At 38.7% G+C, this 10,831-nt stretch overlaps 1 protein-coding gene across 1 annotated transcript in view; it reads right to left on the bottom strand.

Annotated features, from left to right (window-relative positions):
* Positions 1 to 10,657, bottom strand: part of QRSL1 (glutaminyl-tRNA synthase (glutamine-hydrolyzing)-like 1) — a 13,444-nt gene extending 2,787 nt beyond the window's left edge. Inside the window, exons 1-8 of the mRNA XM_009893848.1 lie at positions 10,495 to 10,657; positions 9,238 to 9,336; positions 7,679 to 7,775; positions 5,711 to 5,887; positions 3,286 to 3,461; positions 3,051 to 3,163; positions 1,295 to 1,487; positions 782 to 899 (exon numbers count right to left, since the gene is read on the bottom strand). Of these exons, the coding sequence (XP_009892150.1) occupies positions 782 to 899; positions 1,295 to 1,487; positions 3,051 to 3,163; positions 3,286 to 3,461; positions 5,711 to 5,887; positions 7,679 to 7,775; positions 9,238 to 9,247 (884 nt within the window). The 5' untranslated portion in view covers positions 9,248 to 9,336; positions 10,495 to 10,657. The remainder of the gene's footprint in view (positions 1 to 781; positions 900 to 1,294; positions 1,488 to 3,050; positions 3,164 to 3,285; positions 3,462 to 5,710; positions 5,888 to 7,678; positions 7,776 to 9,237; positions 9,337 to 10,494) is intronic.
* Between the last annotated feature and the right edge of the window lie 174 nt (positions 10,658 to 10,831).

Below are 10,831 nucleotides of genomic sequence, written 5' to 3'. Positions count from 1 at the left end.
CATACTGACTGACAACATTCCTGTCTCTGAGAGCAACTAGAAGTCACATTTGATGAATACTCTTGCTGACAGAGCTCTTTCTGTAGCGCACTTGCTTTGAGACTGATTACACGACTAATATTTCTGTTTGTATCTGAACAAATTAAGACAGAGAAAACCAGCAGTTTTACTAACATAAATTAGGACTGCTGGATAAGGAGTGAAAACTAAGGAGAAAAAAAAAGTCAAATTGATCCATGCACCAGCTTCTCTACATGAGCTGGATAAAACCCCATCTTCTCTAAAGACATCAGCTTAGCACCTTTGCCAGTGCCTTCCTTTCCCTGCATATGAGGTGAAGAGCTACAGTTAATTTAATTGCCGTATCTTCTGGCTTTCTCTAGAACAACCTCAGTAGAATGTACCAGCAGTTTTTCTACACAGTTTTAATGATATTAACAGCTACAGAACTTTTAACACTAGGACAGTAATGGCTTCAGTATGATTTCAATGTGACACCATAGGACAGATTTTTGGTTAATTTAACTAATGGGTGCCAGTAATGCTCTGGTAGGGGCCAAAAAAAAAAAAAGCAGCTCACTGGTAGACTAAGGGAAAACATTTTCATTTACTATTAACAGTTCATGAGGTATTATATAGCTAAAGCAATAATAACAATACAAGTAGCTAGTAGTATAAGGACAATTTTTTTTTCGTGTCATGATGAACAATTAATCACCATTTGGCTAAAAAATTGTTAACTTGGCAAATTTGAATTTGAATTTCGAGATGTTCTGCTTACTGTTTCAATAAGAAATAGTTTCCTGATAGAATTCTTCCTCTTACAACATCATTAAAGCCTTCTCGTCGTGTTGCAGCATACATACTTTCTGTGGACTTGTTCATGTCAGAACGGTGTCCTGAAAAGAAAACGCAATTTGGAAATTAATACTTTTTGTAATCCTTAAGATTTAGTCACATACGGTAATGTTATACATAGTAATACAATAGGCCACTGTTTGCTGCAGTCTGACATGCTACTACTCTGGAAAAACAACAAAACGTATTCCTATTTCATTACAGAAATATTAAACAGATTTTAAGCCCAGACACTTACATGTCTGGAAGTGAAATACATTAAAATATGTAATTATTTACTCATTTTTATTTGCACAGGTTTTTTACTCTATTTCATCTTGGAGAAATAACACCAAACATTCAACCATGAAAAGCATATCTATTAAAACTAATAATTTTTAATGTCATCCAGCAATGTTTCTATTATCTGAGAAAAAAGATTTTTCAAAGGCCTTACCATATTCCAGTCCATCAAACCTGGCCATATTTGATGCCACTTCTGCTGTGCACAGCACATGGTAGCAGACAATTGAGTAACGAGTGTGTGGTAAACTCACTTCAATTACTTTAGCACCTGCATCCTTAAAGAGGTCAGCAGCCTTTGACCAGAGAGCCAGAATTTCACTAGAAAGCCCTGGTGCATGATATTCCTTAGAAAAAAAAACAAGAAGAGGAGTGATTTTTACATACTGGTTTACTTCTAATGGCAACCAAAATGCAAATACCCCTTGCTAAAAATACACTGAAACTATTACCTCACCACTATGTGACTTAAGGGAGTTATTAAAGCTTCTCGCATCTATTACACATTACACAATCAAGCAGTATTAAATTAACATGATTCAGTCTTCTTAAGAATATGATGTTCATCTCAGTATGATTAACCCACATACCACAGACCATGGAATTTCAACAGTTTCTTCTGAAGGAGGAATTGCCCAGTTATCCACTTATCTGTCTATTCATGGAGACTATACTGCATTGTTCTGCAGTTTGTGGGTTGAACCTCTTCAGGTTTAAATCCTAACATGAGGGCTACTGTGGGTAGGAAAGGTAAAAAGAAAACGTGGCCACAGCATAGCAGTGGCAACCGGCATGAAACAAATAAAACAACCCACCAAATTAAAACTACAATCAAGGGGTTGGGAGAGGACTTAGAAAAACTGTGTTCCTGTTTAAGAGCTAAGTTAAAGATATTCTATTAAAATTCTCTATTTTTGAAGATACTTGCTTCAGTTCTAACCCACAATATTAGAGTCATAATACTGTCTGATTTCTGAGTAGCTATGACCCATGTTTAATAATTGCATGTATCCGTTTAGGATAATCTGTAGCAGTGGAAAACAACTGTCCAAAGAGTATGAATAACTATCCAATACCACTATTTTAGATTTATCAAAATCTAAAGAGTAATCAATAGAGAGCAACTAATCAATTTTCTAGGCATACATTTTTTGCATTTCACAGATCCTGAGTAATTAATTGGTCAGTGGACATCTCTGTTTACCAAATTAAATCTTTTGGTAAACCTATTTTAGCACAGGTTCAAATACTGAGAATCAAACCAATAAATGTTGCTCACATTGTCTCTTTGAAGGCAGAGCCTTTACTAAATTATAACAGGCAGTTAAAAATAGGTTGAGGACCCAAAGGTTGTGCCTAAACTCCAAGTATCCTTACAGTTACAAACACGATTGAACTGCATGCATCAGAAGCCAGATTACAGCCGTCTTTAAATCCCTGTTAGAGCTCTGCAAATTACAGCTCCTTGTGCCACTCAAATGCCTCTAAAATTCTGCTTCATATTAACAAAGTGCCATTTAGACAAGTATCTCAAAGCACCACACAAACCAGTACTAACAACATGGTATGAGAAGGCACTAAGAGCAAGTTGTTTGAGGTTATATAGGTGACTGATGAAAGAGCAACAGAGAGAACCAAGAATCGAAGCGCCCCGTTTGCCCTGGAACTTCCAACAAGTGTTTCTCACAACAACGACAGAATGCTTTAGATGAAGCATTAGCATATGGTCGCTCCAAATCGCCTGCACAGGCAACAGAGCACATACTGCTCTTTTTCAGGAACTGCTCATATTGTCTTCAGTGTTTTAAATCATGAGAGACTGGGAGGTGGTGGGCCAGAGAAATATTTTTTTTGTTAGGTGTCCTATTTGCTGTTCCTGTCCACAATTGTTGACAGGATTTAAATGTTACCTTTGGAATTCCTATGGAAAGCTTGCTGACATCAGGCAAATTGGGTAGTTCAAATGGCTTAAAGTTGTCCTGAATTGTGGTAGAGTCCTTAGGATCATGACCAGCAAGTGAACCTGAAATACATGACATATGAAGAACAGGAAAATGTACACTGGGTAGCCAGAATTAAATTTGTTTTGAGACGAAGTTGTAAACAAAGATATGTTGTATACAAAGATGAATGAATTAGTAGTACCTAACACAACTGCTGCGTCATCCACACATCTGGTTAGGATTCCTGGCACATCCATGGAATTCACTAGAGGAATGAGACCATGGCGAGAGATCAGTCCATATGTTGGCTTTAAACCTACTACACCACAGTGAGCAGCGGGGTTTCTGGTAGATCCTCCTGTGTCTGACCCTAAGGCTCTATGGTTTCAAAAGGATTAGCATTAGTAAAATAATTCAGAACATTTCCAAATAATAAAAATGGCTTTAAGATGCATGGATTTAAAAACACGTTACTTCTTCCAGATTAGAAGTCATAACTACACAACCTTAATTTCAGTGTGCTCCCTATGCCTGCTATTTTTTATCTTTTTTCTCGTATTTTTCTTAGGGCCTCTGAATTAGTCATCAGGAGAGCCCAGTTCTTTCCACAAAGCAGAGGCAGACCGGCAGAATTTAGGCCATCTGAATATGGCCCCAAAGATTTACATCTGCCTTCTCTGTGGGTCTGTTCCAGTTCTGTGGAGTCCAAAAGATATGTCTCCTATGATTTAGTGTACAGATTTCAGACAGTGATATCTTATTTATTCAGTGGCCAATATACTATGAAGCAGCATATTCCAGTATACAAATAAATAGCAACACAGTACACTTTTTGCTCTTAGTAACAGGGCATACTTTTCAAAGCCTAGGATGTTTTTCCTGTTTCCAAACTTACAAAGCAGAGCATCAGAACTCCCAGTTTAGAGTAGCTTAAGTGTCCTTTTAGAACACAGTATTTTTTTTTAAGTTGACTTCTTTTTTTTATTCTTTCACAGGTGAAATCTTGTTCTTTCTAAACCGAAATTTTTATTTCAAAAATTGTAATGGAATCGGAAATTCATATTGAAATGAAACCTGCTCTTCTCTTGTTTTTAATAATTTTAACTCAAGCACCATTTAAAAATTAAAATAGCTTTCATTCAAATCTTTGCCAAAAATAAATTAAACTTCGGAAGGAGGTATAATTTTTATTGAAGTGCGTATGTGACTCTTCCCATAGGAATTTGTTTCTGAGATGGCTGAACCAATTCAATTGACTTTGCTGAAGTGGAATTTTTTTCAAAGCTTTTGTGTTGATATAAAACATCTTCAATTTTGTAGCGTTTCTGTACATCCAAATATCAAATTGAAAAAGACAAAGACTGGCAGCATTCCTGATGCTTGAAAGAAACTAATAGAGTGGATATACAATAGGTTATAGGCAATAAAATAGCTGGACGAAAAATGTCCCTGATCAGACAAAGTGCTGAGCAGTGCAAAATGGGAGTTCAGCACACCCAGCACGTAAGAGAAGGTGCCAGACCATATCAGGATCAGGCCATTCTGGCTCAAGACAAGGACCAGCAGTCCTTGGGAAAGGCTGCACCAAGTTCGGTTTCAAGAGTATTAAAATATGAGTAGAGTACATCCTAGCAAAGGGCAATGAGATGAAGAGAGGACTCATTAAAAAATTATAAAATAAACTGAGTATGTAAAAACATTGTATTTTTTTTAAAAAAGCTATAATTAACATTAGCAAAAGAGTCCATGGGTAAACAAGGACACAGTAACTAAAGAGCATTCTTGAACACCTTTCAGCTAAGAGCACAACTGAAATGATCTTCTATAAAATGTGCTCCACTACGTAGTTCTAAAAACTGCATAAAATGAGAGTTTTAAGGATCAGATTTTTTTTAACAGTTGGATGGGGAAGACTGTATAGACAACTGATTTGTTAAATAGTGTGTTGTTATTCCATGCAAACAACAATCGTTGTAAAAAAAATAAAATAATCTGGCTTGTTTAATTCCTTAAAAAAACCCCCACAACACAAAAATCTAAAACTGTCTTCTAACTTTTTAAAACAGACAAGTTTGTAAGCATCTGTATAGTAAGTATCTGTGTATCCTTTTGTTAAGGCAGGGATTTGAAAGCTTTCAGATCCCATATCTCCTGTATTATTACATAACTCTGCTATAAAAACAAAGGAGGGTAGGAAAGATTACTATACTGTTACAAATTAAGGGATCTCCTCATTTGCTGAATTACATTTTCAGCATGTATTTGTGTAACACGCTAACTGAGGAAGAGGATATGTCACAAAACCTATGTTAATTTTAAGAGTACATGGGAATAACGATAGAACTGTCATTCCTTTACTGCCATTATCATTTTATTTCACGCAGTGTAAAGTGGTCATATCAGTATGCTGAATAACACTCAAAATGAGTAAGCCTAAATTTGCCTACATGGATTAATTGTGGCTTCATGATATGGCACAAAGAAACTAGGGATGCTGAAATCAATTCTTGCATGCCAGTGCAAATAACCCTCCCATTTCAAGTTAGATTATAAGGAAATTATAAAATTAAAACCCTGCAACGTATTTTGAGACATTTAATAAAAAACAGTTTTAAAAAGCCTCTTACGCAAAACATGTGAAAGATGACACAGCAGCCGCACTGCCCCCTGAGCTCCCTCCTGTTATTACCCAGTTAGACTCTTCACTGTCAGAATGGGGTTTTCGGACAGATTTTTCCTTGTACTGTCTTGAGTAACTCCAGGGATTTCTGACTGGTCCAAATACCCCATCCGTACTTCCAGATCTAAGATAGCCAGACAGGACAAATACAGACAGAAGTGACAGATGACACATTGCATCCACCAAGTTTTTTTCTATATCCAATTCCTCATCCTTCATCCTAGCAAATCCAATTTCAACACAAAAAGACTGATGTACATAAATCCTTGTGCAATTAACTTCAACAATGTTACATAGAATTGCAAAGTTTATAGATCTTCATCCCTTTCTGACACAGAACCTGAACTTGTACGTCTTTCTAACTTCTGCTAATGCCACTGAAAAGAATGTAATCACAAACCCACAAAACTGATTTAAGCTATGTGACAGTAAAGCTGCACCTCTGCTTCAAAACAAAGGTCTTCTGGTTTCTTAACCCTGCATTTGGTAAAGGCAAAAGAAGACCACCACAGTCTTGTGGAAAACCATGCTGCTAGAGGGGAGGAAAAGCCCTGCAATAGCAGGAACAAGCACTTTTCTGTAAATAACACAGTATTACTCACTCTGTAGCCCTCTCCTGAGGCCACAGTTGGCTGGTTCAGAGTGCTGGACTGGCTTCTCAGAAACTGGTTTCAGTCAGCTTGTGGTCACCTAAGTGGGAGCTGCCACCAGAAGCAGGGGCGGGGGTACTTTCCTCCTTCCTCACAACCTCCACCCTATGTTCCCCGACATCAGGGTGCCAGTGTTATTAACCAAATCATCAGACAGAGCAGACAGTTGACACAGCAGCTGAAAACTAACCTTATTAAGACATCATTACTTTTGAGCTGGATCAGCTCCCTGATCAAGCTCATGGTGCAGCTGTATTGCTGCTAGCGTAAGAGACCATGCAAACACACAGATCAGAGATGCGAGGCCAGCGGTGGGATAAGCCTAAAACTCCTAAAAAAGGAGTATCCTGTGCTTTAATAAGCTTAGACCAGTTGTAATACTGCACAATCGTTTGGGTTTTTTTCCATGCTTTTTCCCTGCTTTTTCTCTGAAGAGTGTCTCTGACACAGAAATTACTTTAGCCAAAACAATACAGTCAAAGTATTTCCACCCCATCCATGTGAATTCCCAATCAAACTTCTGTCTTTGGTTTAGGTAAAATAAAAACAAAACCAAAACACAACGCATTGTTTCTCATAGGTAACTAAAGTCCCAGACATTCCTTTCCAGACCCAGCAGTTGTAGTGACAGAGATTCACATCCCTAATGGCCCAGTGCTGTTCCCTGCTGTAGCTTGGCGGCCTTCACTGATTTGCTGGAGAATCAATTTGTGACAGCATTTTCCAACGTGCTCCTGACAAAAAGTCACCAACATTAGCTTAGGCAATTTAAACTGTTGCTCTAGATTAGCCTGTCGGCAGCAAATCAGCGAATACTTGTAGAAATTACTCCAGTGGCTGACCGGCAGAGGCAGTGACTGCCTTGGGGGGCATGATAATAATTAGCTAAGGGCAAAAACCACCAGTAAGGAGAGAGAAAAAGGCAGTAATTAACTGGTGTTGTAACCAATTCTACTAACACACTACTGGATCTGGAAGAAGTCTGCTTGTCCTCGGCCTTCTGCAAAGGCTGTACTGTTTCCTCCCTCTCAAACACAGCTATAATTGAACATTATGTTCATAAAACTCAGCATTTATATAAATTACACATCAGTATAAATGCTGAGTGAGAAATTCATGCAGCTCTATATACTCTTTACAGGTAAACATTCATTACTTTCTAACCTCACAGAAAGAGGAGTTAAGGATTACAGGTAGATCGGAACAGATGGTGTGTATTCTCTTTAATGTGCAATCACACATTAAAAATAATAAACATCACTCACCCCATTGCGAATTCATCTAGGTTTGTTTTTCCTAAAAGCACAGCTCCCTGATCCAGTAATTTCTGAACTACTGTAGCATTGTAAGGAGAAATATAACCTGAAAGCAATGAGAACAATTAAGAGAGTGATTGGTGAGATACAGCTGATTTTTTAAAGTAGCTACTCTGAACACTTCAAAGTTGTCATTATTTGTGCATAAGAATTGTCACTTCGAGTGCCATAGTTTTGCTTCAAGGTAACATGAGCGATTTCCAAAATTTAGCAAAAGTAAGCCAATTGCTGTTTTGTTTGTGATGTCTTTTTTTTTTTTTTTTTTTAATCCACAATTTACAACCCAGTAATTCTGGATTATACATTTCTAGAGTGTGGAGCTAAGACTTCACATAAACAATTTACCACAGGGGTAGCAAATTACTGAATTCAACCAATTTGCAGGAACTGTCGAAAACTAGAAGAAATGAGAAACAGCTCTTTACAGAGGAGTGCTAAGCTATCTTGAATTATCTCCCGTTGCCACGAGATAAAGAAGCATATGGTTAACCACAAGCTGAAATACTAACTGGCTATGCTGTGATCAAACGTATGCACCCTCGACCACTTAGACCTTACATAAACTAGGCTGAGAACCATGACACTTGCATGAGATCCTAGGCAGATACCCTTTGTGAATATTGACAGGGGTTTCTCCACCCCCACCCTCAATGGGAACAAGGACGACGTCACTCCTAATACTCTCAGCCATGACATTGCAATCAATCGCAACGGGTCTGAGCATGCGCTTTAAGGAAAAGCATCTCAGGTAATATAACACTTTTTAAAATGGCAAAAGCATATTTTGTTTCTTCTGCTATTAAAAAAACCCCACAATCATATTAGGGTTCCGCGGATTTACTTGAGCCATCTTCCACAAAACTTTTCAGTTTACATCATGCAAAACAAGAGAGATATAAGATATGTTTTCTACTTTTGCTTTTACCATGAAAACATTGTAATGCCTTCAAAACGTCCATGGCACGTTAATAGAAACAATGAGCTTAGGAAATTTCAAAAATTAAAAAAGCCTTATAGATTGTGTCTGTATATGAGGAATATAGAGAAAAGACTTGTTAACGCTACTTTTCCTACAACCATATGAAAAACACACTTAAGTCAGCAATTATCAACAGAACAAAGAAAAGAAGACTGTCTTTGGATTTTGCTAGAGAGAACAGCAGCAAACAGTGCTAACTTCTCTCCTGTAGACCTAAAAGTAACGTGAAGCAAAATGTGAACTACAGACCAATTCTATTTTAGCATATGGGCCATAATAAACATTGCATTGTTAAAAACCTGTAATGGTATGAATAAAGGAGATAATGTGCTTACACAAGAAATATACGCATCTGTAATACCAGATGAGCTTAGCAGAAGAAATTAGATAAATGTATTTTCTCAAATGAGTTCACCTCATTTTTTGAAAACATTTAGATTTATGGAAACCTCCACTCCATAAACCTTTTAAAGAGAAGAGCAAGAGTTCTTAAAGGAAAATCAGATCTCATTTCAGAGCTCTACTGTACCTTTTAGCATGTTTGATGCACATGTTGTCTCAATGCCAGCTGTATTAAAGTTGTCTTTTACTGCAACTGGAATTCCATCTAAAACACCCAGCGGCTGACCTGCATTAGAAATTATTGCAAAGACAACAGAGATGAAAGCAAATTGTGCTATACTTATAGTCTTCTTATCAATTACACTTTATTTTACATGTCCCTTCAGGTCTTTTTTGGAAGCAAGACAGCTATCCACTTAGCATCTGATGGCTGGCTGTTACATTTTCAAGGTCATCTTCCATTCTAACTAGCATTGAGCATTCTGCCCAGACTAGACCTGACCCCACAGAGATGAGCTCTTGCAAATGTGTCTACGCCTACAAGACAGGCAGCTGCTTTCATATAGGTTAGCTATCCCAAAGGAGTGCTTACCTCTTCAAATATGACCACGTAATGCTTATTTGAGCTATAGGTGCTGACTAAACCTACTCCGTCCTGAGGCTGGGAGACATAAATCCTGCCCACCTGACATACACAGTACCTATGATATAAAAAAATTACTGAAGCGGAGAAAATCTTCCCTACGTGATCAATTATCCACCATCCAGAAAAAAAAATAAAATACAACGCCTATGTCAGGAAGAAAACACTCTGGCTGGCAATTTTCTTAAGCTGTCAGAGGACAGCAAGTGTCACCCAGGAAGGAAAACAAGTACCCTATTAGGGGAAAATTTCCCTTTTCTGTCTTCTGAGAAATGCAAAGGAAAACGAGGATGGTCAGCCTCTAAATGCTGCAGGTAACAGGGTTAAATGCTGTTCTGTTCACCAACAAATAACTGCAATTATCAAAGTTGCTTTACTTTCATTTGCTTTCTTAATTTAAAACCTGATAGGCTGAGCGGGACATCTGTCCACCTCAGTCAACTGGCCCGCAAAAGACCACTGCATCCTCCTCTTCATGGTAACTGCTGGCTACCAACTTAAAATTAGCAACCTTTGTGGCAGTGCTGTTCAAGAAGCACAGAGCCTGTTTAATCTGCACTGCCTCTGTGGTTTGGTCCAGATCTTGCCTTTGATTTTCGGAATGAATATGCCACCGAGTGCCAGGCACGTACCCACCAGCATGCACCCACTGAAGCCTCAACCACAATCCTCATCCCTCAATAGTCCAACACGTAGAGCATACCCCTAATTTAAAAAGAAAAGCTGCTTAATCTAACACAAAGAGCTCCTCCGCAACAGCTTTTTAAGGACTAATATCAAGTAGGACTAATATCAACTTACCGCTTTTGTACCTTTTCTCCGATTCTTCAGCCTGCTTCAAAGCAGTTTCTTCCGCTACGGTAATGTAAGCATTAAGAAACTGGGTGCTTTTGATGAGGGCAAGGCACCTCTGGCAGAGCTCCGTCGGAGTGACATGTCCTTTCTTCAACGCCGCCGCCACCTGAAATCGCCAATCCCCCTTTCAGGGCAGGCAGGTGACACAGCCCGCCCCGGGGCGTTAGGGGGCTACAACACGATCCTCACTGCCGCTTCGGGAAGGAGCAGACGGGAAGGGTCCCCCGCCGTCCCGGGGAGGGGGGACTCCAGGGGACCGGGCGGTAGGCCCGCTCGCCCCGGT

This window comes from Charadrius vociferus, unplaced genomic scaffold (genome assembly GCF_000708025.1).
Source record: "Charadrius vociferus isolate BGI_N301 unplaced genomic scaffold, ASM70802v2 scaffold129, whole genome shotgun sequence".
NCBI classification, from domain to species: domain Eukaryota; kingdom Metazoa; phylum Chordata; class Aves; order Charadriiformes; family Charadriidae; genus Charadrius; species Charadrius vociferus.
Note: the sequence above shows the minus strand (reverse complement) of the source record. Positions and strands in the feature narration are given on the sequence as shown.